At 47.6% G+C, this 27,687-nt stretch overlaps 1 protein-coding gene across 1 annotated transcript in view; it reads left to right on the top strand.

The window, feature by feature from the left end:
• The window catches only part of LOC121554186 (parathyroid hormone 2 receptor-like), a 58,447-nt gene extending 34,841 nt beyond the window's left edge, over positions 1 to 23,606 (top strand). Inside the window, exons 10-12 of the mRNA XM_045214512.1 lie at positions 152 to 218; positions 13,000 to 13,094; positions 23,372 to 23,606. Of these exons, the coding sequence (XP_045070447.1) occupies positions 152 to 218; positions 13,000 to 13,094; positions 23,372 to 23,558 (349 nt within the window). The 3' untranslated portion in view covers positions 23,559 to 23,606. The remainder of the gene's footprint in view (positions 1 to 151; positions 219 to 12,999; positions 13,095 to 23,371) is intronic.
• Positions 23,607 to 27,687: the final 4,081 nt, after the last annotated feature.

Genomic DNA, 27,687 nt, shown 5'->3' with positions numbered 1-27,687 from the left:
CAGCCGCTGTGCATGCGGAGCGCCCTGAGTCTGGCAAGAGAGACTACACGTTTGTTGCACGACGACATACTGTTTTGAGAGCAGTAAGGAACTCCTGCAGTACAAATGTACTCTAATCTCACTCTCTCTCTCTCTCTCTCTCTCTAAACAGATGCTGGGAGTTAAGTGCGGGTAACATTAAATGGATCTATCAAGTTCCCATCCTTACAGCCATTGGTGTAAGTGACATCAATTGCAGTAAAAAACATGATAATGCCTCTCCCTAATTCATCATTCATAGCCAGAATCCGGTAGTTTGCATCCATTACTAGAAAGTTACATTGCTAACTCATATCTTGGTTTTAAAAAAAGCTTTTTATTTTCTATACAGCTCCCTAGTGTACAGTATAACTTCCTCCTGCTCCTTAGTGGCCTAGTGACTCCCTAGTGTACAGTATACGTTCCTCCTGCTCCTTAGTGGCCTAGTGACTCCCTAGTGTACAGTATACCTGTCCCTGCTCCATAGTGACTCCCTAGTGTACAGTATAACTGTCCCCTACCTGAGTACCTAAGCCTAGTGTATACACTCTCAAACTGACACCACCGGCTCAGCCTCAGCAGAGATACATACATTTCCATCTCTTTCAATACTATTGCTCTTAACCTGCCGCATGAGGTGGACCAAGGACTTAGGTTATCCTAATGAAATCAAATGGAATACAGTCTACAGCCCTGCCTTACGATTAAAATGTAATCTCATCCAAACCTTTGATGATACAAGTTCAATGATATCATGGTTGAAATTACATGATTAGAGATAATGGTGAGGGAGTTAATTTGATATGCTGTGTATCAATGCCCAGAATCTTGTTTATTTATCTTTATTGAGACCGAAATGACAGAGGGGGCGACAGGCAGGTGGGATTAACAGATTCAACGGTTGGAGTGGGGATTGAAACCCAATATCCGGCGGAGAGAGGAATACAGTGCATTCGGAAAGTATTCAGACCCCTTGACTTTTTCCACATTACAGCCTTATTCTAAAATTGATGAAATTATTATTTTTCCCTCATTACACACAATACCCCATAATGACAAAGCAAAAACTGGTTTTTAGACATTTTTGCACATTTATTATTTACATAATGTAGCGGGTGATTTTGGACGGAGTCAGGCGCAGGAGGGTAAATCACAGAATAAATGGTTTATTTGGCAATACAGCGGTACGCAGCAATGCGTAAAACACTCCAGTGCGGGAAAACGGTGCACTGGGGAAAACAAGGCACACGGGTGAATATCCCGGCGATACACAATACAATATAGCTCCACCGAGCTAATGTAACCTCCACAATAAACAAAGACAAGGGGGGCAGAGGGAATACTTATACAGGTACTGATGAGGAAATATGAACCAGATGTATAATAAACAAGACAAAACAAATAGAATGACGAGATGAGACGCGGCAGTGGCTAGAAGGCCGGTGACGACGAACGCCGAAGCCTGCCCGAACAAGGAGAGGAGGCAGCTTCGGAGGAAGTTGTGACAGTAAACCCCCCCCCCCCCCTTGCAATGCGCTGGCACCGGCCTCGGGGACGGCCAGGAGGACGCGGAGCAAGGCGAGGAGGGACCTCCCGCACCTCAGACTCCTGGAGCGGACCAGCCACCACCGGCCTGAGGAGAGACACGTGAAACGAGGGGTTAATACGGTAATCAGGAGGGAGTAGTAACCTATATCCTCAGGACTTTGAACGGCCCCACAAACCGCAGGCTCAGCTTCCAGAAGAGCAGGCGGAGGGGCAGATTCCGGGTCGAGAGCCAGACCCGATCACCCGGTACAAAGACCGGGGCCTCACTGCGGTGGTGGTCAGTGTTGGGCTTCTGGCGACACACAGCGCGCTTGAGGTGGACGTGGGCAGCGTTCCACGTCTCCTCCACGCGCCGAAACCAGTCATCTACCGCAGGAGCTTCGGTCTGGCTCTGATGCCACGGTGCCAGGACCGGCTGATAACCTAAAACACATTGAAATGGAGATAGGTTAGTGGAGGAGTGGCGGAGAGAGTTCTGGGCATATTCGGCCCATGGCAAGAACACCGACCACTCCCCCGGCCGGTCCTGGCAGTAGGACCGCAGGAACCTACTCACATCCTGATTCACCCGTTCCACCTGCCCATTAGACGGGTGAAACCCAGAGGTCAGGCTGACCGAGACCCCCAGACGTTCCATGAACGCCTTCCAGATCTTAGATATAAACTGGGGACCCCGGTCAGACACTATGTCCTCTGGCACCCCGAAGTGCCGGAAGACGTTAGTAAACTTGGCTTCCGCAGTTTGCAGGGCCGTGGGGAGACCGGGCAGAGGAAGGAGGCGACAGGCTTTAGAAAAGCGGTCCACAACAACCAGGATGGTGGTGTTACCCTGAGAGAGGGGAAGATCATTTAGGAAATCAATTGACAAGTGGGACCATGGCCGTTGTGGAAATGGTAAGGGATGTAACTTACCCGCTGGGAGGTGCCTAGGTGCCTTACTCTGGGCGCACACCGAGCAGGAGGAGACATACACCCTCACGTCCTTAGCCAAGGTAGGCCACCAGTACTTCCCTGTCAAGCGGTGCACTGTACGGCCGATACCTGGGTGACCAGAGGAGGGGGACGCGTGTGCCCAATAGATCAGACGATCACAGACAAGAGACGGCACATACCACAGCCCAGCTGGGCACTGAGGTGGAGATGGCTCTGTGCATAACGCCCGCTCTATGTCCGCGTCCACCGCCCACACTACCGGCACCACAATGCAGGAGGCCGGGAGTATTGGGGTGTTGTCTATGGGCCTCTCCTCTGTGGCGTACAGCCGTGACAGTGCGTCTGCCTTCACATTCTTAGTACCTGGTATGTATGACAACGTGAAATCAAACTGGGTGAAGAACAAGGCCCACCTGGCCTGGCGAGGGTTCAGCCTCCTCGCTGCCCGGATGTACTCCAGGTTACGGTGGTCAGTCCAGACGAGGAGAGGGTGTTTCGCCCCCTCGAGCTAGTGCCTCCACGCGGTCAGGGCTTTGACAACAGCCAACAGCTGTGGGATCTGAGGAAGGAGACGGACTGTTGGAAGAACAGGCACTTTTCTGCCTTGTCATAAAGGTCATGTTCCAACAGTCGGCCCAGCACTCTGCGAACCAGGGACACATGCTCGGCGCGCGTAGCGGAATACACCAGAATGTCATCGATGTAGACCACCACACCGCGACCAAGCATGTCACGAAACACCTCGTTCACAAAGGACTGGAAGACGGATGGAGCATTCATCAACCCGTACGGCATCACCAGGTATTTGTAATTCCCAGTGGTTGTGCTGAATGCTGTCTTCCACTCGTCCCCTTCCGGGACACGCACCAGGTTGTACACACTCCGGAGATCTCATTTCGTGAAGAAGCGCGCCCCATGCATTGATTCGATAACAGAGGAGATGAGTGGTAGAGGGTAACTATAGCGAATGGTCGTTTGATTAAGTGCCCGGTAATCAATGCAAGGGCGCAGACCTCCGTCTTTCTTCTTCACGAAAAATAAACTTGAGGAGGCGGGTGAAGTGGAGCGACGTATGAACCCCTGGCGCAGGGACGTATGTCTCCATAGCCTCCATTCAGCCTGCGACAGGGGATAGACATAACTCCTGGGAGGCACAGCGTCTAACCAGAGGTTTATCGCGCAATCCCCCGCCTGATGAGGTGGTTATTTGGTCGCCTGCATTTTGGAAAACGTGTGCGCCAAGTCGAGGTATTCGGGGGGAATGCGCACGGTGGAGGTAGTGTTTGGACTTTCCACCGTGGTTGCACCAATGGAAACAGCTAGACACCTACCCTGACACTCTCGCGACCACCCCGTGAGAACCCTTTGTGGCCATGAAAAGGTGGGGTCGTGTAGTGCTAGCCAGAGAAGGCCCAACACAACAGGGAAATCAGGGGACTCAATAATATAAAAAGTGATTTGCTCCCTATGGGTCTCCTGCATAATCATCGTGACTGGTGCTGTAACCTCCTTAACAAAACCTGACCCTAATGGTCGACTGTCAAGTGCTTTGATGGGCAATGGAATGGGTAGGGGAACCAATGTGATACATAACCTATTAGCTAAAGACCTCAAATCAAATCAAATTTTATTGGTCACATGCGCCGAATACAACAGGTGCAGACATTACAGTGAAATGCTTACTTACAGCCCTTAACCAACAGTGCATTTATTTTAAACAAAAAAAGTAAAAATAAAACAACAACAAAAAAAAGTGTTGAGAAAAAAAAGAGCAGAAGTAAAATAAAGTGACAGTAGGGAGGCTATATATACAGGGGGGTACCGTTGCAGAGTCAATGTGCGGGGCCACCGGCTAGTTGAGGTAGTTGAGGTAATATGTACATGTGGGTAGAGTTAAAGTGACTATGCATAAATACTTAACAGAGTAGCAGCAGCGTAAAAAGGATGGGGTGGGGGGACAGTGCAAATAGTCCGGGTAGCCATGATTAGCTGTTCAGGAGTCTTATGGCTTGGGGGTAGAAGCTGTTGAGAAGTCTTTTGGACCTAGACTTGGCACTCCGGTACCGCTTGCCGTGCGGTAGCAGAGAGAACAGTCTATGACTAGGGTGGCTGGAGTCTTTGACAATTTTGAGGGCCTTCCTCTGACACCGCCTGGTATAGAGGTCCTGGATGGCAGGAAGCTTTGCCCCAGTGATGTACTGGGCCGTACGCACTACCCTCTGTAGTGCCTTGCGGTCGGAGGCCAAGCAGTTGCCATACCAGGCGGTGATGCAACCAGTCAGAATTTTTTGAGGATCTGAGGACCCATGCCAAATCTTTTTAGTCTCCTGAGGGGGAATAGGCTTTGTCGTGCCCTCTTCACGACTGTCTTGGTGTGTTTGGACCATGATAGTTCGTTGGTGATGTGGACACCAAGGAACTTGAAGCTCTCAACCTGTTCCACTACAGCCCCGTCGATGAGAATGGGGGCGTGCTCAGTCCTCTTTTTTTTCCTGTAGTCCACAATCATCTCCTTTGTCTTGGTCACGTTGAGGGAGAGGTTGTTGTCCTGGCACCACACGGCCAGATCTCTGACCTCCTCCCTATAGGCTGTCTCATCGTTGTCGGTGATCAGGCCTACCACTGTTGTGTCGTCGGCAAACTTAATGATGGTGTTGGAGTCGTGCCTGGCCATGCAGTCATGGGTGAACAGAGAGTACAGGAGGGGACTGAGCACGCACCCCTGAGGGGCCCCCGTGTTGAGGATCAGTGTGGCAGATGTGTTGTTACCTACCCTTACCACCTGGGGGCGGCCCGTCAGGAAGTCCAGGATCCAGTTGCAGAGGGAGGTGTTTAGTCCCAGGATCCTTAGCTTAGTGATGAGCTTAGAGGGCACTATGGTGTTGAATGCTGAGCTGTAGTCAATGAAAAGCATTCTCACGTAGGTGTTCCTCTTGTCCAGGTGGGAAAGGGCAGTGTGGAGTGCGATAGAGATTGCATCATCTGTGGATCTGTTGGGGCGGTATGCAAATTGGAGTGGGTCTAGGGTTTCTGGGATAATACTGTTGATGTGAGCCATGACCAGCCTTTCAAAGCACTTCATGGCTACAGACGTCAGTGCTACGGGTCGGTAGTCATTTAGGCAGGTTATCTTAGAGTCCTTGGGCACGGGGACTATGGTGGTCTGCTTGAAACATGTTGGTATTACAGACTCAGTCAGGGACATGTTGAAAATGTCAGTGAAGACACTTGCCAGACCTGTCCATAAAGTTCCCAGCTGCACCTGAATCGACCAGCGCCTTATACTGGGGAACTACCGTGTGCTCAGGGAAGTTGACGTGTATGGTGAAGTGCGCAGCAGAGGGCTCTGAACGAGTGTGGGTTTACGCTACCTGGGGTGACGCGAGAGTACCCTGCCTGCCGCCTCCAGATCCAGAAGAATTCTGACGACAACGTGCAGCAGAATGTCCTCTCTTGCCACAAGAGTGACACTGGATCTGTCGTCCTCCGTTCTCCCAGATCGTTGCACCACACAGCTCCATCGGAATGTAATCCGGGTTGCAGGGGGGTGAAACGGGCAGGCCCCTTCCAGGATGTCCTCTGGAAGCCAGCAGGTTGTCCAACCGGATGGCCATGTCCACCAGCTGGTTGAAAGTCAGCATGGTATCCCGGCAGGCTAGCTCCCTTCAGACGTCCTCCCGCAGGCTGCACCGGAAGTGGTAGATAAGGGCCCGCTTGTTCCACCCGGACCCTGCCGCTATAGTTCTAAACTCCAGGGCAAAGTCTTGCGCGGTCCTCGTCCCTTGCCTCAGATGGACCAGGTGCTCGCCTGCCTCTCTTCCTTCAGGGGGATGATCGAAGACTACCCGGAAGAGGCGAGCGAACGCCCCGTAGTTGTCCAACGCGTCTCCTCCTTCACTCCCGACCGCTTTGGCCCACTCCAGGGCTTTCCCCGAGAAGCAGGAGACGAGGGCAGACACCTTACATTTACATTTACATTTACGTCATTTAGCAGACGCTCTTATCCAGAGCGACTTACAAGTTGGTGCATTCACCCTATAGCCAGTGGGATAACCACTTTACAATTTTTATTTTTTTTAGGGGGGGTAGAAGGATTACTTTATCCTATCCCAGGTATTCATTAAAGAGGTGGGGTTTCAAATGTCTCTGGAAGGTGGTGAGTGACTCCGCTGTCCTGGCGTCGTGAGGGAGCTTGTTCCACCATTGGGGTGCCAGAGCAGCGAACAGTTTTGACTGGGCTGAGCGGGAACTATGCTTCCGTAGAGGAAGGGGAGCCAGCAGGCCAGAGGTGGATGAACGCAATGCCCTCGTTTGGGTGTAGGGACTGATCAGAGCCTGAAGGTACAGAGGTGCCGTTCCCCTCACAGCTCCATAGGCAAGCACCATGGTCTTGTAACAGATGCGAGCTTCAACTGGAAGCCAGTGGAGTGTGCGGAGGAGCGGGGGTGACGTGAGAGAACTTGGGAAGGTTGAACACCAGACGGGCTGCGGCATTCTGGATGAGTTGTAGGGGTTTAATGGCACAGGCAGGGAGCCCAGCCAACAGCGAGTTGCAGTAATCCAGACGGGAGATGACAAGTGCCTGGATTAGGACCTGTGCCGCTTCCTGTGTAAGGCAGGGTCGTACTCTCCGAATGTTGTAGAGCATGAACCTGCAGGATCGGGTCACCGCCTTGATGTTAGCGGAGAACGACAGGGTGTTGTCCAGGGTCACGCCAAGGCTCTTCGCACTCTGGGAGGAGGACACAACGGAGTTGTCAACCGTGATGGCGAGATCATGGAACGGGCAGTCCTTCCCCAGGAGGAAGAGCAGCTCCGTCTTGCCAAGATTCAGCTTGAGGTGGTGATCCGTCATCCATACTGATATGTCTGCCAGACATGCAGAGATGCGATTCGCCACCTGGTTATCAGAAGGGGGAAAGGAGAAGATTAGTTGTGTATCGTCAGCGTAGCAATGATAGGAGAGGCCATGTGAGGATATGACAGAGCCAAGTGACTTGGTGTATAGGGAGAATAGGAGAGTGCCTAGAACTGAGCCCTGGGGGACACCAGTGGTGAGAGCACGTGGTGCGGAGACAGCTTTTCGCCACGCCACTTGGTAGGAGTGACCGGTCAGGTAGGACGCAATCCAGGAGTGAGCCGCGCCGGAGATGCCCAGCTCGGAGAGGGTGGAGAGGAGGATCTGATGGTTCACAGTATCAAAGGCAGCAGACAGGTCTAGAAGGACAAGAGCAGAGGAGAGAGAGTTAGCTTTAGCAGTGCGGAGAGCCTCCGTGACACAGAGAAGAGCAGTCTCAGTTGAATGACCAGTCCTGAAACCTGACTGGTTTGGATCAAGAAGGTCATTCTGAGAGAGATAGCAAGAGAGTTGGCTAAAGACGGCACGCTCAATAGTTTTGGAAAGAAAAGAAAGAAGGGATACTGGTCTGTAGTTGTTGACATCAGTGGGATCGAGTGTTGGTTTTTTTGAGAAGGGGTGCAACTCTCGCTCTCTTGAAGACGGAAGGGACATAGCCAGCGGTCAAGGATGAGTTGATCAGCGAGGTGAGGTAGGGGAGAAGGTCACCGGAGATGGTCTGGAGAAGAGAGGAGGGGATGGGGTCAAGCGGGCAGGTTGTTGGGTGGCCTGCAGTCACAAGTCGCAAGATTTTATCTGGAGAGAGAGGGGAGAAAGAAGTCAAAGCATAGGGTAGGGCAGTGTGAGCAGGACCAGCAGTGTCATTAGACTTTACAAACGAAGATCGGATGTCGTCAACCTTCTTTTCAAAGTGGTTGACGAGGTCATCCACAGAGAGAGAGGGGGGGAGGAGGATTCAGCAGGGATGAGAATGTGGCAAAGAGCTTCCTAGGGTTAGAGGCAGATGCTTGGAATTTAGAGTGGTAGAAAGTGGCCTTAGCAGCAGAAACAGATGAAGAAAATGTAGAGAGGAGGGAGTGAAAAGATGCCAGGTCGGCAGGGAGTTTAGTTTTCTTCCATTTCCGCTCCGCTGCCCGGAGCTCTGTTCTGTGAGCTCGCAATGAGTCATCAAGCCACGGAGCTGGAGGGGAGGACCGAGCCGGCCGGGAGGATAGGGGACACAGAGAGTCAAAGGATGCAGAAAGGGAGGAGAGGAGGGTTGAGGAGGCAGAATCAGGAGATTGGAGGGAGAAGGATGGGGAGCAGAGGGAAGAGATGATAGGATGGAAGAGGAGAGAGTAGTGGGAGAGAGAGAGCGAAGGTTGCGGCGGCGCATTACCATCTGTGTAGGGGCAGAGTGAGTAGTGTTGGAGGAGAGCGAGAGAGAAAAGGATACAAAGTAGTGGTCGGAGACATGGAGGGGAGTTGCAGTGAGATTAGTAGAAGAGCAGCATCTAGTAAAGATGAGGTCAAGCGTATTGCCTGCCTTGTGAGTAGGGGGGACGGTGAGAGGGTGAGGTCAAAAGAGGAGAGGAGTGGAAAGAAGGAGGCAGAGAGAAATGAGTCAAATGTAGACGTAGGGAGGTTGAAATCCCCCAAAACTGTGAGGGGTGAGCCATCCTCAGGAAAGGAACTTATCAAGGCGTCAAGCTCATTGATGAACTCTCCAGGGGAACCTGGAGGGCGATAGATGACAAGGATATTAAGCTTAAATGGGCTAGTGACTGTGACAGCATGGAATTCAAATGAGGAGATAGACAGATGGGTTAGGGGAAAAATTGAGAATGTCCACTTGGGAGAGATGAGGATTCCTGTGCCACCACCCCTCTGACCAGATGCTCTCGGGGTATGCGAGAACACATGGTCAGACGAGGAGAGAGCAGTAGGAGTAGCAGTGTTTTCAGTGGTAATCCATGTTTCCGTCAGCGCCAGGAAGTCGAGGGACTGGAGGGTAGCATAGGCTGGGATGAAGTCAGCCTTGTTGGCAGCAGAACGGCAGTTCCAGAGGCTGCCTGAGACCTGGAGCTCCAGGTGTATGGTGCGTGCAGGGACCACCAGGTTAGAGAGGCAGCAGCCACGCGGTGTGAGGCGTTTGTGTAGCCTGTGCGGAGAGGAGAGAACAGGGATAGGCAGAGGCATAGTTGACAGGCTGCAGCAGATGGCTACAATAATGCAGAGGAGATCGGAATAAAATGAACTAAACATCTGGGAAAGGAGAGAGCCACAACTCCCAAATATAACTCTCCCAACTTCCACCTCAGAAACTATAATTGTTGTAAACTACAGCGGTTCAATGTTTTCTAGGAATAGACTAACCCAGTTTATTCAGCTAGCTAACTAGGTGCAGTATTATTCCGTGAAAACGTCCGGGCACCTCGTCATAACACACGGCACGAACACACAGAGAGAGCCAAACTAACGTTAGCTAGTCACCCATGTCCCGAATTCCTTGAGCGACTCGGGCTATCAATATGAAAAAAAAAACACAAGTGTAGGTTATGACTTACCCCTAGCAGCTACTATTAGCTAGCCAAGTGCAAAGCTAGCCACTGAATTGACTCAGCCAGTTCGCGTCTGTTCACTCGGTCGTTCCAGCTACTGTTTACAAGTAGCTATCCAGGTTGCAACAAGCTTGCTAATTTTCAAGCACAGTAGCCACTTGCTACCTAACGTTAACGGTTCAGACAATGAGGTTAGAAAACAGCTGAATGGTAGGCAATTATTGTATGTGATTATTGTAGGCAGCCAGCTGGCGTAATTACAGGCACTCTCAGGCGTGAAACAACTATACCGTTGCTGATAGCTAGTTAGTTAGCTAGCTAGAATAGTTAGCAAACTAGCTAGCCATTGTTTTCAGACAAAGAAGAACCTCTCCTTTCACGGCACGAATACACAGAGAGAGCCAAACTAACGTTAACTAGTCACCCATGTCCCGAATTCCTTGAGCGACTCGGGCTATCAATATGTAAAAAAAATAAAAAACACAAGTGTAGGTTATGACTTACCCCTAGCAGCTAGTGTTAGCTAGCCAAGTGCAAAGCTAGCCACTGAATTGACTCAGCCAGTTCGCGTCTGTTCGCTCGGTCGTTCCAGCTATTGTTTACAAGTAGCTATCCAGGTTGCAACAAGCTTGCTAATTTTCAAGCGCAGTAGCCACTTGCTACCTAACGTTAACGGTTCAGACAATGAGGTTAGAAAACAGCTGAATGGTAGGCAATTATTGTATGTAATTATTGTAGGCAGCCAGCTGGCGTAATTATAGGCACTCTCAGGCGTGAAACAACTATACCGTTGCTAATAGCCACTCGCCAGCTAGTCCAGGAGGTGAGTTAGCTAGCTAGCTAGCTTCGTGCTACACCCGGCACCGCCGAATACAATACTTAACCTACAATAATTACATACAATAACTACCTACAACAACCCACGATACCTACCTACAATACCTAACTACAATCAAAATACATAGTTTTAAGCCTTACTCGACAAAGCCAAGCTATGTATAAAGCCAAGCTTACCCGACGACCTCCTCCTCCTGGCTCGAACCACCCAGTTTATAATAACATATTTATCACAGATTACTCAAGTGGCTACCTTCTCCCGCTCCGAGGGAGCCGGGCTGATGGTGGGAAAATAGAGGTCCAGCTGCAGGAGGAATCCCTGGCAGCGGGCCGCTGTCCCGTCGTACTCCCTCGGTCGGGATAGGTGATTCCCTCTGGGTGCTGGGGTGTGGGTGTCTGGATTTGGTCGCTCAGCTGGTCTCGAAGGGTCAGGTCCTCTCCTCTCCAGGCGTCAAGACGACCTGGAGAACCCAATCCATCGCTTTGCCCAAGCTGGCTAGCATGTTGGAATGCTCCCGGACCCGCTCCACGACTCCAGGCATATTCCCGTTTCCTGCTGACTCGATGCTGTTGGGTGTGTCATTCTGTAGCGGGTGATTTTGGACTGAGTCAGGCGCAGGAGGGTAAATCACAGAATAAATGTTTTATTCAGCAATAGAGCGGTACGCAGCAATGCGTAAAACACTCCAGTGCTTACTCCACTTACTGCTGGCTCAGTAAAAGGCACATGACAGCCCGCTTGGAGTTTGCCAAAAGGTACCTAAAGACTCTCAGACCATGAGAAACAAGATTCTCTGGTCTGATGAAACCAAGATTGAACGTCACGTCTGGAGGAACCTGGCACCATCCCTACGGTGAAGCATGCTGGTGGCAGCATCATGCTGTGGGGATGTTTTTCAGCGGCAGGGACTAGGAGACTAGTCAGGATCGAGGCAAAGATTAACAGAGCAAAGTACAGAGAGATCCTTGATGAAAACCTGCTCCAGAGCGTCTCAGGACCTCAGATTGGGGCGAAGGTTCACCTTCCAAGAAGACAATGACCGTAAGCACACAGCCGAGACAACGCAGTGGTGGCTTCGGGACAATTCTCTGAATGTCCTTGAGTGGCCCAGCCAGAGCCCGGACTTGAACCCGATCGAACATCTCTGGAGAGCCCTGAAAATAGCTGTGTAGCGACGCTCCCCATCCAACCTGACAGAGCTTGAGAGGATCTGCAGAGAAGAATGGGAGAAACTCCCAAATACAGGTGTGCCCAGCTTGTAGCGTCATACCCAAGAAGACTCGAGGCTGTAATCGCTGCCAAAGGTGCTTCAACAAAGTACTGAGTAAAGGGTCTGAATACTCATGTAAATGTGATATTTCCGTTATTAAAATAAATATAACAAAAATATAAAACCCTGTTTTTGCTTTGTCATTATGGGGTATTGTGTGTAGATTGATGAGGGGGGAAAAACAATTTAATCAATTTTAGCGTAACAAAATGTGGAAAAAGTCACGGGGTCTGAATACTTTCCGAATGCACTGTATATGTCTAAGCCAGGAGCTAGACCACGGGTACTGCACAATTCGTTTTTCTATCCAGGCTCCAGAGAGTGAGAATGCCAAAGCAGTGGTTCAGACCTTTTAAATGATGTGCTGATAATGTGCTCATTATATTATAATTATTAGTGGGTTTAGTTCAGTAGAAGGAGTTTCAGAGGACAGACTGACTGGCTGACATCTACTCCTCAGGGACCCAGTGCAGATCCGGACAGTCAGACTGTGTGGACCAGAGTGAATCAGAGTGCAGCTGCAGGCTAAGCCTTCAGTTCCCTCTGTCTCTGTCATATATTATCTGTGAGGAAATGCTACAGAATAATAATATATTTGATACCCCAATAGAGTTGTAAAATTCTGGTAACTTTCCCAATATTCCCTGGTTTTCCCTAAATCCTGTTTGGAAGGATTCTGGATTTCCTGCTTATTCCATCCTGATTCGGGAAACATCCAACCAGGATTTCTGGAAAACCTGGGAATTTTGGGAAAGTAATTTGAATTTTGCAACTCTATTTCCCAACCTATTAAGTGACAATGGATTGATTGATTTGATTTCATGTTATTTGATGCCTGCATGGGTCAGTTCTGGTCCATTACAATACATTTGGATTTACAGTATTTGGACCTTAAGAACATTGATGCAATGAGACAATCTGACCATGTCACCTACAGAATGGTAGGCCTACTACAATGACCAGTGAATCATGCTTGCTTTGTTTTGTTTTTCAGCTCAACTTTATTTTGTTTGTGAATATTGTGCGAGTGCTGGCCACAAAAATCAGAGAGACAAATGCTGGGAGATATGACACTCGGAAGCAATGCAGGTAGCGTTGGTGTCTCATTAGTGCCTTGTTGCTTTAGTCAATCTCATTTATATGATTTTGCAGGAAAAAACATTCGATAAATACCACTTTTCAGTAAATTTGCCTTTTATAGAAAAATAGCTTATTCTAAATGTGCCTTTGATTAATTTAATCATTTTCTTTTATATTCATGATCCATGTGTTTGCAAACCTTTCATGTAATTTACTGAGGCTGAGGATACAGGCTTTGTTATGAATTTAGAGTGTATGAAACCCTGATGAAGGCAGCGTAGCTGTCAAAATGTTGCTATTTATTAAATGTATTGCATCGGAGCCATCAGAGAATGCATCTTTTATTTTGTAATATGTGTATTGGAAAATATTAATTGAACATGACTCCCATAATGCATTGCGGTCGGGCAAAAAGCTTATTTTTACGCCAACACCCAATCTGAACCAGTGGAGGCTGCTGAGGGGAGGACAGCTCACAGTAATGGCTGGAATGGAGTCAATGGAATGGTATCAACCACATGGAAACCAGGTGTTTGATGTGTTTGATACCATTCCATTGACGCCATTCCAGCCATTATTATGAGCCGTCCTCCCCTCAGCAGCCTCCACTGGTCTGAACTAATCTTTAGCATATTAAACCCAGTTGTGGTCGGCAGGTAGCCTAGCGGTTAACAGCGTTGGGCCAGGAACCGTTTCGGTAGTGAACAGTCCGTGGCTGGGGTGAGTGGGGTCCTTGATGATGCTGCTGGACTTCCTGACTACTGTGTTCACTGCAGAGGTTGACAGCTCAGTGTCCCAGAAAATGTGTTTGTACATGCTCTTCTCATATCTAAGTGCAAGACATATTTTGACAAGCTGTGAAGCCGTCCCTATAGGGCTGCCTGAGTCTTTGTTTAATTCCCACTCCTGTCTGGGGTGATGTGTTGGTTGGCAGTTCTGTGCCAAGGCTGAAGGCTGAGGGGGTAAAACTCCTGTCAGTCATTAGTAAACAGACACAACAACAGACAATACTTCAGATCCAGGTCGCCTCTTGAGCCACTCCATTCCCACAGGTGTGGATGGGATTATCACAGATAAGGCTCTAGTCAAAAGTAGTGCACAATACAGTGGGGAAAAAAAGTATTTAGTCAGCCACCAATTGTGCAAGTTCTCCCACTTAAAAAGATGAGAGAGGCCTGTAATTTTCATCATAGGTACACGTCAACTATGACAGACAAAATGAGATTTTTTTTCTCCAGAAAATCACATTGTAGGATTTGTAATGAATTTATTTGCAAATTATGGTGGAAAATAAGTATTTGGTCAATAACAAAAGTTTCTCAATACTTTGTTATATACCCTTTGTTGGCAATGACACAGGTCAAACGTTTTCTGTAAGTCTTCACAAGGTTTTCACACACTGTTGCTGGTATTTTGGCCCATTCCTCCATGCAGATCTCCTCTAGAGCAGTGATGTTTTGGGGCTGTCGCTGGGCAACACGGACTTTCAACTCCCTCCAAAGATTTTCTATGGGGTTGAGATCTGGAGACTGGCTAGGCCACTCCAGGACCTTGAAATGCTTCTTATGAAGCCACTCCTTCGTTGCCCAGGCGGTGTGTTTGTGATCATTGTCATGCTGAAAGACCCAGCCACGTTTCATCTGCAATGCCCTTGCTGATGGAAGGAGGTTTTCACTCAAAATCTCACGATACATGGCCCCATTCATTCTTTCCTTTACACGAATCAGTCGTCCTGGTCCCTTTGCAGAAAAACAGCCACAAAGCATGATGTTTCCACCCCCATGCTTCACAGTAGGTATGGTGTTCTTTGGATGCAACTCAGCATTCTTTGTCCTCCAAACACGACGAGTTGAGTTTTTACCAAAAAGTTCTATTTTGGTTTCATCTGACCATATGACATTCTCCCAATCCTCTTCTGGATCATCCAAATGCACTCTAGCAAACTTCAGACGGGCCTGGACATGTACTGGCTTAAGCAGGGGGACACGTCTGGCACTGCAGGATTTGAGTCCCTGGCGGCGTAGTGTGTTACTGATGGTAGGCTTTGTTACTTTGGTCCCAGCTCTCTGCAGGTCATTCACTAGGTCCCCCCCGTGTGGTTCTGGGATTTTTGCTCACCGTTCTTGTGATCATTTTGACCCCACGGGGTGAGATCTTGCGTGGAGCCCCAGATCGAGGGAGATTATCAGTGGTCTTGTATGTCTTCCATTTCCTAATAATTGCTCCCACAGTTGATTTCTTCAAACCAAGCTGCTTACCTATTGCAGATTCAGTCTTCCCAGCCTGGTGCAGGTCTACAATTTTGTTTCTGGTGTCCTTTGACAGCTCTTTGGTCTTGGCCATAGTGGAGTTTGGAGTGTGACTGTTTGAGGTTGTGGACAGGTGTCTTTTATACTGATAACAAGTTCAAACAGGTGCCATTAATACAGGAAACGAGTGGAGGACAGAGGAGCCTCTTAAAGAAGAAGTTACAGGTCTGTAAGAGCCAGAAATCTTGCTTGTTTGTTGGTGACCAAATACTTATTTTCCACCATAATTTGCAAATAAATTCATTAAAAATCCTACAATGTGATTTTCTGGATTTTTTTTCCTCAATTTGTCTGTCATAGTTGATGTGTACCTATGATGAAAATTACTGGCCTCTCTCATCTTTTTAAGTGGGAGAACTTGCACAATTGGTGGCTGACTAAATACTTTTTTCCCCCACTGTATAGGGAATAGGCTGCCATTTGGGATGCAGGCTTTGTTTTCCTCTTGCTCTCTCCCTCTCTCTACTTCAACTTCATCTAACTCTCTTTCTCTAGCTGTGATTTATTCCATTTTAAAAAACTGCTGAGCGTCTTTGAACAATTTAGATGCAAACGTTGGCTCGATATTGATGTTAACGTTCAGATTGCAATGTGTAATCATCGTTGGCTATTTACATTTTTATCACAAATCTGTTGAGGGGATTGTTTTTGGAAAGTGTGACTTGGGCTGGAGCTCACCGGAGCGGAGTACCGGCACCTCAAATGTTCTACTGCTTGAGCTCCTCTTCCTCTTATAGAATATTAGCTCTAACTTATTGCGGAACTCCTGCACCTAAATGGAAACAGTACCGGCACCCAAAGTGAGTACCGGCATATACACTGCTCAAAAAAATAAAGGGAACACTAAAATAACACATCCTAGATCTGAATGAATGAAATAATCTTATTAAATACTTTTTTCTTTACATAGTTGAATGTGCTGACAACAAAATCACACAACAATTATCAATGGAAATCAAATGTATCAACCCATGGAGGTCTGGATTTGGAGTCACCCTCAAAATGAAAGTGGAAAACCACACTACAGGCTGATCCAACTTTGATGTAATGTCCTTAAAACAAGTCAAAATGAGGCTCAGTAGTGTGTGTGTGGCCTCCACGTGCCTGTATGACCTCCCTACAACGCCTGGGCATGCTCCTGATGAGGTGGCGGATGGTCTCCTGAGGGATCTCCCTCCCAGACCTGGACTAAAGCATCCGCCAACTCCTGGACAGTCTGTGGTGCAACGTGGCGTTGGTGGATGGAGCGAGACATGATGTCCCAGATGTGCTCAATTGGATTCAGGTCTGGGGAACGGGCAGGCCAGTCCATAGCATCGATGCCTTCCTCTTGCAGGAACTGCTGACACACACCAGCCACATGAGGTCTAGCATTGTCTTGCATTAGGAGGAACCCAGGGCCAACCGCACCAGCATATGGTCTCACAAGGGGTCTGAGGATCTCATCTCGGTACCTAATGGCAGTCAGGCTACCTCTGGCGAGCACATGGAGGGCTGTGCGGCCCCCCAAAGAAATGCCACCCCACACCATGACTGACCCACCGCCAAACCGGTCATGCTGGAGGATGTTGCAGGCAGCAGAACGTTCTCCACGGTGTCTCCAGACTCTGTCACGTCTGTCACGTGCTCAGTGTGAACCTGCTTTCATCTGTGAAGAGCACAGGGCGCCAGTGGCGAATTTGCTAATCTTGGTGTTCTCTGGCAAATGCCAAACGTCCTGCACGGTGTTGGGCTTTAAGCACAACCCCCACCTGTGGACGTCGGGCCCTCATACCACCCTCATGGAGTCTGTTTCTGACCGTTTGAGCAGACACATGCACATTTGTGGCCTTCTGGAGGTCATTTTGCAGGGCTCTGGCAGTGCTCCTCCTGCTCCTCCTTGCACAAAGGCGGAGGTAGCAGTCCTGCTGCTGGGTTGTTACCCTCCTACGGCCTCCTCCACGTCTCCTGATGTACTGGCCTGTCTCCTGGTAGCGCCTCCATGCTCTGGACACTACGCTGACAGACACAGCAAACCTTCTTGCCACAGCTCGCATTGATGTGCCATCCTGGATGAGCTGCACTACCTGAGCCACTTGTGTGGGTTGTAGACTCCGTCTCATGCTACCACTAGAGTGAAAGCACCGCCAGCATTCAAAAGTGACCAAAACATCAGCCAGGAAGCATAGGAACTGAGAAGTGGTCTGTGGTCACCAACTGCAAAACCAGTATTTTATTGGGGGTGTCTTGCTAATTGCCTATAATTTCCACCTGTTGTCTATTCCATTTGCACAACAGCATGTGAAATGTATTGTCAATCAGTGTTGCTTCCTAAGTGGACAGTTTGATTTCACAGAAGTGTGATTGACTTGGAGTTACATTGTGTTGTTTAAATGTTCCCTTTATTTTTTTGAGCAGTGTATTTCAGTCCAAGTCAAGCACTGCAAAGGACTGTCAGATAAAGATGGCTGCCAATAAATTCAATTATTTTAGCTCGATGCCAGCTGCATGTGGTTTAGCTTGACCCATGTATTTTCCATCCTGTCCCTCTCAAACCCCATCACCACCACATGCACTTTTCCAGACACATATCACATGCACTTTACCAGACACATATCATGGACAGAGTGCTTTCTCATATAGCCTAATGCAGGGGTGTCAAACTCAATTCCTGGAGGGCAGAGTGTCTGTGGGTTCTCTCTCCTCCCTTGTACTTGATCAAAAAAAATCTAATACAAGTGTATTTGTCACATGCGTCGAATACAACAGGTGTAGACCTTACCGTGAAATGCTTACTTACAAGCCCTTAACCAACAATGCAGTTCAATAAATAGAGTTAAGAAAATATTTACTAAATAAACTAAAGTAAAAAATAAAATAAAAAGTAACACAATAAAATAACAATAACGAGGCTATATACAGGGGGTACCGGTACAAAGTCAATATGCGGGAGTACAGGTTAGTCGAGATAATTTGTACATGTAGGTAGGGGTAAAGTGACTATGTATAGATAATAAACAGCGAGTAGCAGCAGTGTAAAAACAAAGGGGGTGGGGGGTCAATGTAAATAGTCCGGGTGGCAATTTGATGAATTATTCACTAGTCTTTTGGCTTGGGGGTAGAAGCTGTTAAGGAGCCTTTTGCACCTAGACTTGGCGCTCCGGTACCGCTTGTCATGCGGTAGCAGAGAGAACATTCTATGACTTGGGTGACTGGAGTCTTTGACAATTTTTTGGGCATCCGCCTAGTATATAGGTCCTGGATGGCAGGAAGCTTGGCCCCACTGATGTACTGGGCCGTACGCACTACCCTCTGTAGCGCCTTACAGTCAGATGCCGAGCAGTTGCCATACCAGGCGGTGATGCAACTGGTCAGGATGCGCTCGATGGTGCAGCTGTAGAACTTTTTGAGGATCTAGGGACCCATGCCAAATCTTTTCAGTCTCCTGAGGGGGAAAAGGTGTTGTCGTGCCCTCTTCACGACTGTCTTGGGGTGTTTGGACCATGATAGTTTGTTGGTGATGTGGACACCAAGGAACTTGAAACTCTTGACCCGCTCCACTGCAGCCCCGTCGATGTTAATGGGGGGCCTGTTTGGCCCTCCTTTTCCTGTAGTCCACGATCAGCTCCTTTTTCTTGCTCACATTGAGGGAGAGGTTGTTGTCCTGGCACCACACTGCCAGATCTCTGACCTCCTCCCTATAGGCTGTCTCATCGTTGTCGGTGATCAGGCCTACCACTGTTGTGTCGTCAGCAAACGTAATGATGGTGTTGGAGTCGTGCTTGGCCACGCAGTCGTGGGTGAACAGGGAGTACAGGAGGGGACTAAGCACGCACCCCTGAGGGGCCCCAGTGTTGAGGTTCAGCGTGGCAGATGTGTTGTTGCCTACCCTTACCACCTGGGGGCGGCCTGTCAGGAAGTCCAGGATCCAGTTGCAGAGGGAGGTGTTTAGTCCCAGGGTCCTTAGCTTAGTGATGAGCTTTGTGGGAACTATGCTGTTGAACACTGAGCTGTAGTCAATGAACAGCATTCTCACATAGGTGGTTCTTTTGTCCAGATGGGAAAGGGCCATGTGGAGTGCGATTGAGATTGCGTCATCTGTGGATCTGTTGGGGCGGTATGCGAATTGGAGTGGGTCTAGGGTTTCCGGGATGATGGTGTTGATGTGAGCCATGACCAGCCTTTCAAAGCACTTCATGGCTACCGACGTGAGTGCTACGGGCGGTAGTCATTTAGGCAGGTTACCTTCGCTTTCTTGGGCACAGGGACTACGGTGGTCTGCTTGAAACATGTAGGTATTACAGACTCGGTCAGGGAGAGGTTGAAAATGACAGTGAAGACACTTGCCAGTTGGTCCACGCATGCTCTGAGACACGTCCTGGTAATCCGTCTGGCCCCGCGGCCTTGTGAATGTTGACCTGTTTAAAGGTCATGCTCACAGGCCTCCCAATTTTCGCAGCGGTCTAAGGCACTGCATCGCAGTGCTAAAGGCGTCACTACAGATCTGGGTTCGATCCCAGGCTGTGTCGCAGCCGGCCGCGACAGGGAGACCCATGAGGCAGCACACAATTGTCCCAGCGTCGTCCAGGTTAGGGGAGGGTGCATGCACCCGGCCGGCTGGGATATCCTTGTCCCATCGTGCTCTAGCGACTCTTTGTGGCGGCCGGGTGCATGCACGCTGCCTTCAGTTGCCAGCTGTACGGTGTTTCCTCCGACACATTGGTGTGGCTGGTTTCCGGGTTAAGCGAGCAGTGTGTCAAGAAGCAGTGCGGCTTGGCGGGGTCGTGTTTCGGAGGACGCATGGCTCTCGACCTTCGCCTCTCCTGAGTCCGTACAGCGATGGGACATAACTGTAACTACCAATTGGATATCACAAAAAAGGGGTAAAAAGTACCTAAATAAAATTTAAAAAAAGGTCTTGCTCACATCGGCTACCGAGAGCGTGTCGTCCGGAATAGCTGGTGCTCTCATGCATGCTTCAGTGTTGCTTGCCTCGAAGCAAGCATAAAAGGCATTTAGCTCGTCTGGTAGGCTCGCGTCACTGGGCAGCTCGTGGCTGGCTTTCCCTTTATGGTCCGTAATAGTATGCAAGCCCTGCCACATCTGACGAGCATCTAAGCCGGTGTAGTAGGATTAAATCTTAGTCCTGTATTGACACTTTGCCTGTTTGATGGTTCGTCTGAGGGGATAGCGGGATTTCTTATAAGCGTTCGGATTAGTGTTCCGCTCCTTGAAAGCGGCAGCTCTAGCCTTTAGCTCGGTGCGGATGTTGCCTGTAATCCATGGCTTCTGGTTGCAGTGGTGTAAAGTACTTAAGTAAAAATTATTTAAAGTACTACTTAAGTAGTTTTTTGGGGTATCTGTACTTTACTTTACTATTTATATTTTTGGCAACTTTTACTTCACAACATTCCTAAAGAAAATAATGTACTTTTTACTCCATAGATCCATTTTGACAGGAAAATGGTCCAATTCACACACTTATCAAGAGAACATCCCTGGTCATCCCTACTGCCTCTGATCTGGTGGACTCACTAAACGCAAATGCTTCGTTTGTCAATTATGTCTGAGGGTTGGAGTGTGCCCCTGGCTATCCATACATTTTTTTTTTTATACGAAAACTGTGCCATCTGGTTGCTTAATATAAGGAATTTGAAATGATTTATACTTTTACTTTTACTTTTGATACTTAAGTACATTTTGTCAATTCCATTTACTTTTGATACTTAAGTATATTTAAAACCAAATACTTTTAGATTTTAACTCAAGTAGTATTTTACTGGGTGACTTTCACTTTTACTTGAGTCATTTTCTATTAAGGTATCTTTACTTTTACTCAAGTATGAAAATTGAGTACTTATTCCACCACTGTCTGGTTGGGATATGTACAGTGGGGAAAAACGTATTTAGTCAGCCACCAATTGCGCAAGTTCTCCCACTTAAAAAGATGAGAGAGGCCTGTAATTTTCATCATAGGTACACGTCAACTATGACAGACAAATTGAGAAAAAAAATAATCCAGAAAATCACATTATAGGATTTGTAATGAATTTATTTGCAAATTATGGTGGAAAATAAGTATTTGGTCACCTACAAACAAGCAAGATTTCTGGCTCTCACAGACCTTTAACTTCTTCTTTAAGAGGCTCCTCTGTCCTCCACTCGTTACCTGTATTAATGGCACCTGTTTGAACTTGTTATCAGTATAAAAGACACCTGTCCACAACATCAAACAGTCACACTCCAAACTCCACTATGGCCAAGACCAAAGAGCTGTCAAAGGACACCAGAAACAAAATTGTAGACCTGCACCAGGCTGGGAAGACTGAATCTGCAATAGGTAAGCAGCTTGGTTTGAAGAAATCAACTGTGGGAGCAATTATTAGGAAATGGATTACATACAAGACCACTGATAATCTCCCTCGATCTGGGGCTCCACGCAAGATCTCACCCCGTGGGGTCAAAATGATCACAAGAACGGTGAGCAAAAATCCCAGAACCACACGGGGGGACCTAGTGAATGACCTGCAGAGAGCTGGGACCAAAGTAACAAAGCCTACCATCAGTAACACACTACGCCGCCAGGGACTCAAATCCTGCAGTGCCAGACATGTCCCCCTGCTTAAGCCAGTACATGTCCAGGCCCGTCTGAAGTTTGCTAGAGTGCATTTGGATGATCCAGAAGATGATTGGGAGAATGTCATATGGTCAGATGAAACCAAAATAGAACGTTTTGGTAAAAACTCAACTCGTCGTGTTTGGAGGACAAAGAATGCTGAGTTGCATCCAAAGAACACCATACCTACTGTGAAGCATGGGGGTGGAAACATCATGCTTTGGGGCTGTTTTTCTGCAAAGGGACCAGGACGACTGATCCGTGTAAAGGAAAGAATGAATGGGGCCATGTATCGTGAGATTGAGTGAAAACCTCCTTCCATCAGCAAGGGCATTGAAGATGAAACGTGGCTGGGTCTTTCAGCATGACAATGATCCCAAACACACCGGCCGGGCAACGAAGGAGTGGCTTCGTAAGAAGCATTTCAAGGTCCTGGAGTGGCCTAGCCAGTCTCCAGATCTCAACCCCATAGAAAATCTTTGGAGGGAGTTGAAAGTCCGTGTTGCCCAGCGACAGCCCCAAAACATCACTGCTCTAGAGGAGATCTGCATGGAGGAATGGGCCAAAATACCAGCAACAGTGTGTGAAAACCTTGTGAAGACTTACAGAAAACGTTTGACCTGTGTCATTGCCAACAAAGGGTATATAACCCTTTATTGTATTGAGAAACTTTTGTTATTGACCAAATACTTATTTTCCACCATAATTTGCAAATAAATTCATTAAAAATCCTACAATGTGATTTTCAGGATTTGTTTTTCTCATTTTGTCGGTCATAGTTGACGTGTACCTATGATGAAAATTACAGGCCTCTCTCATCTTTTTAAGTGGGAGAACTTGCACAATTGGTGGCTGACTAAATACTTTTTTTCCCCACTGTACGTACGGTCACTGTGGGGACGACATCGTCCATGCACTTATTGATGAAGCCGGTGACTGAGGTGGTATTGGATGAATCCCAGAACATATTCCAGTCTGTGCTAGCAAAACAGTCCTGTAGCGTAGCATCTGCGTCATCTGACCACTTCCGTATTGAGCGAGTCACTGGTACTTCAACTACAGTGATTGATAAATTAAGGTCAGTGATTAGGTAGGAACTCCCCTCAGCCAGTTGTATAGGTCTTAATTGGACACAAATCAAAAGGAAATAACAAAAATCAGCAGACACTCTGCCCTCCAGAGATTGATTTAGCCACCCCAGGCCTAATAAAATACCAAAATACCATTTGTTTGTATTACAATAATCTCGAACCATGTTGCAGGTCAGTTTTTAAGATATGTTTCATTGTTGCTTTGTTATATGTACATTGATTGTTGTCTGATGCTGCACAAATGATTCCATCAATACAGGATTATACAGTTTTCTACTGTCCCTTCCACAGGAAACTGGCTAAGTCCACTCTAGTGCTGGTGCTGGTGTTCGGGGTCCACTACATAGTGTTTGTGGGCATGCCACACTCGTTCAAAGGGGTCGGATGGGAGGTCCGAATGTACTGTGAGCTCTTTTTCAACTCTTTCCAGGTGCTCGCTTTCACCCCAATTGGGGATCCTGTTTTGGATTGCATGTAACTGATCTGTCATATATTGCCCATTGCTAATAGCTTTTGAACTGTAGAAAGCAATAGTGCTGAGCGATTAGTGCTTTTTGAGGTCGGCTCATTTTCGGTTCAATTATTAAAAAAGAATCACGTTTTTTCTATGTCTTTTTTTACATTGCATTTTTACATTAAATGCACTATTCATAATGTGGGTTGTATGCTGTAACAACACAGAATATTAATAAAAGCCCCATAATGGTAGTGACTGCCCATTACTGCTTATCACTTATTAACCATAATTTATTCACATTACTTTTATAAAATATTTGTTGTGTATATTACATTTGTTTTATTTGATTACTTTATTCTCATCTCTATAGAGCTGCTGCCTATGCTGTCTGACAAAATCACTATTTTAGTAGTTCTTCAAAGTAAATAAGGCATACTTTTATGAATGCTGAATACCAACTATCAATCACTTAGATATTGTATTTACAGGTAGTGATACCTTGCGAAGCAACTGCTCCATCCCTCTTGATCGTGCATTCTTCTCTCTTGTCTCCGGACAAGTAGCCGTGCATTGGATTATGGTAATTGTAGTTAATTAGCACGTTTCTGCGCTAAACTATGTAGAATATTGGCCTGTTGTAAAATACAACTCCCTACTACATTGCACAGTTCGGGCTTGATATGATTTATCTCTATTCGAGAAACTATCGTGAGAACGAAATAGAATTCAAATAATTTAACTAACGTCGGTCAATTAGTTGTGTAAAAAATGAAAAATAACAGAAATGTTGGTTAATCGCTCAGCACTAGAAAGCAATATTGATATGATTTTAAATGTGAGAATTTATAGCTCATAGCTTAAAGGGACATTACACTTTCAATTCTTTCAGATGTTTTTAGACCTCTAACGTAGTCTTATGTCAAGAGATGAAACCACATTTCATGACGTGCAAATCCAGCTATGAATAAATGAATGAAAAGATAAAGTGCAGAATAAAACCAGGAAAGTAGATGGTGCTTATCTTTTCTATTCATTTGGGATTGAAGTGTATACAGTGGGGAGAACAAGTATTTGATACACTGCCGATTTTGCAGGTTTTCCTACTTACAAAGCATGTAGAGGTCTGTCATTTTTATCATAGGTACACTTCAACTGTGAGAGACGGAATCTAAAACAAAAATCCAGAAAATCACATTGTATGATTTTTAAGTAATTAATTTGCATTTTATTGCATGACATAAGTATTTGATACATCAGAAAAGCAGAACTTAATATTTGGTACAGAAACCTTTGTTTGCAATTACAGAGATCATACGTTTCCTGTAGGTCTTGACCAGGTTTGCACACACTGTAGCAGGGATTTTGGCCCACTCCTCCATACAGACCTTCTCCAGATCCTTCAGGTTTCGGGGCTGTTGCTAGGCAATACGGACTTTCAGCTCCCTCCAAAGATTTTTTCTATTGGGTTCAGGTCTGGAGACTGTCTAGGCCACTCCAGGACCTTGAGATGCTTCTTACGGAGCCACTCCTTAGTTGCCCTGGCTGTGTGTTTCAGGTCGTTGTCATACTGGAAGACCCAGCCACGACCCATCTTCAATGCTCTTACTGAGGGAAGGAGGTTGTTGGCCAAGATCTTGCGATACATGGCCCCATCCATCCTCCCCTCCATACGGTGCAGTCGTCCTGTCCCCTTTGCAGAAAAGCATCCCCAAAGAATGATGTTTCCACCTCCATGCTTCACGGTTGGGATGGTGTTCTTGGGGTTGTACTCATCCTTCTTCCTCCAAACACGGCGAGTGGAGTTTAGACCAAAAAGCTCTATTTTTGTCTCATCAGACCACATGACCTTCTCCCATTCCTCCTCTGGATCATCCAGATGGTCATTGGCAAACTTCAGACGGGCCTGGACATGCGCTGGCTTGAGCAGGGGGACCTTGTGTGCGCTGCAGGATTTTAATCCATGACAGCGTAGTGTGTTACTAATGGTTTTCTTTGAGACTGTGGTCCCAGCTCTCTTCAGGTCATTGACCAGGTCCTGCCGTGTAGTTCTGGGTTGATCCCTCACCTTCCTCATGATCATTGATGCCCCACGAGGTGAGATCTTGCATGGAGCCCCAGACCGAGGATGATTGACCGTCATCTTGAACTTCTTCCATTTTCTAATAATTGCGCCAACAGTTGTTGCCTTCTCACCAAGCTGCTTGCCTATTGTCCTGTAGCCCATCTCAGCCTTGTGCAGGTCTACAATTTTATCCCTGATGTCCTTACACAGCTCTCTGGTCTTGGCCATTGTGGAGAGGTTGGAGTCTGTTTGATTGAGTGTGTGGACAGGTGTCTTTTATACAGGTAACGAGTTCAAACAGGTGCAGTTAATACAGGTAATGAGTGGAGAACAGGAGGGCTTCTTAAAGAAAAACTAACAGGTCTGTGAGAGCCGGAATTCTTTTAGATTTTTAGATTCCGTCTCTCACAGTTGAAGTGTACCTATGATAAAGATTACAGACCTCTACATGCTTTGTAAGTAGGAAAACCTGCAAAATCGGCAGTGTATCAAATACTTGTTGTCACGGTTTCGGCCGAGGCTGCCTCTCTCCCTTGTTCGGGCAGGCTTCGGCGTTCGTTGTCTCCGGAATACTAGCTGCCACCGTTGTATGTTTCATGTTCGTTTGCTTTTGTCTGATTGTTGTCACACCTGTTTTCATTTAGTGTCATTAGTGTCCTATTTAGTTCTCGTTGTGTTTGTCAGGTGTTGTGTGTTATTGATTTTTGTCTGTCGTGTGTAGGGCTGATGTTCGCTATTTCGCTCGGTTGAGCTTCCCTCCACTGCGTGGAGTGTTTACGCACCTGTGTAGTGCGCATTTGTTTTGTTCGCCTTCGTGCGTTATTTCGCCTACGGGCAAGTGTTCTCGTAATTTCCTTGTTGGAGAGTTACTAAAGTCTGTTGGACTATACTTCGGTGTCCTGCGTTTGATTCCACCACTACACCCACCTACAGCACGCGTGACAGAATAACACACCTTAAGATGGCCTCCTTGGGGAGAGGACGACAGGTCCCGCACTGGGGATTCCTTCCAGGTGAGTAGGCGCCCCACTCACCCAGAGCTCTCTATTGCACATTTCTGTTTGCCTGTGAGTTTTCCACAGGTAGCACCTCATTCCCAGCATAAGGCGCTGGTAGATTCAGGCGCGGCTGGGAATTTTATTGATAAGAAATTTTGTTTAGCTTTAGGGATTCCCCTTCTTCCTGTTGATGTCCCTTTCCCCGTTCATGCCCTAGATAGCCGTCCGTTGGGTGCGGGCTTGATCAGGGAGGTCACTGCGCCACTTAGGATGTGTGCGCAGGGGGGTCATCAGGAGATGATTCAGCTATTTCTGATTGACTCTCCTGCGTATCCGGTGGTGCTGGGCATGCCCTGGTTGAGTACCCATAACCCATCTATTTCGTGGCAGGAGAGGGCTCTGATGGAGTGGTCTGCCCAGTGTGTGGGTAGATGTTTAGGCGTTTCCGTAGGGGCTACCTCGGTGGAGAGTCCAAACCAGGTGCCCGCATTGCACGTTCCCCCTGAGTATGGGGATTTGGCTATTGCGTTTAGTAAGTCGAGGGCAACGCAGTTGCCGCCCCATAGGCAGGGAGATTGTGCGATAGACCTCCAGGCAGGAGCTGCGCTCCCACGGAGCCATGTGTATCCTCTGTCTCAGGAGGAGAAGAAAGCTATGGAGACTTACATAGACGAATCTCTGAGACAAGGATACATACGGCCTTCCACTTCCCCTGCATCCTCGAGTTTCTTTTTTGTGAGGAAGAAGGATGGTGGTTTGCGCCCATGCATCGATTACCGTGGTCTCAATCAGATCACGGTGAAGTACAGTTATCCACTCCCGCTGATTGCGACCATGACTGAGTCCTTGCATGGGGCGCGTTTCTTCACTAAATTAGATCTCAGGAGCGCGTACAACTTGGTGCGCATCAGGGAGGGCGATGAATGGAAGACAGCCTTTAGTACCACCTCGGGCCATTGCGAGTATCTTGTCATGCCATACGGGTTGATGAACGCTCCGTCAGTTTTCCAATCATTCGTGGATGAGATCTTCAGGGACATGCAGGGGCAGGGGGTCGTGGTGTACATAGATGACATTCTCGTGTACTCGC

Source organism: Coregonus clupeaformis, unplaced genomic scaffold, assembly GCF_020615455.1.
Source record: "Coregonus clupeaformis isolate EN_2021a unplaced genomic scaffold, ASM2061545v1 scaf0271, whole genome shotgun sequence".
Classification (NCBI taxonomy): domain Eukaryota; kingdom Metazoa; phylum Chordata; class Actinopteri; order Salmoniformes; family Salmonidae; genus Coregonus; species Coregonus clupeaformis.
This window is presented reverse-complemented; position numbering and strand designations above follow the sequence as displayed.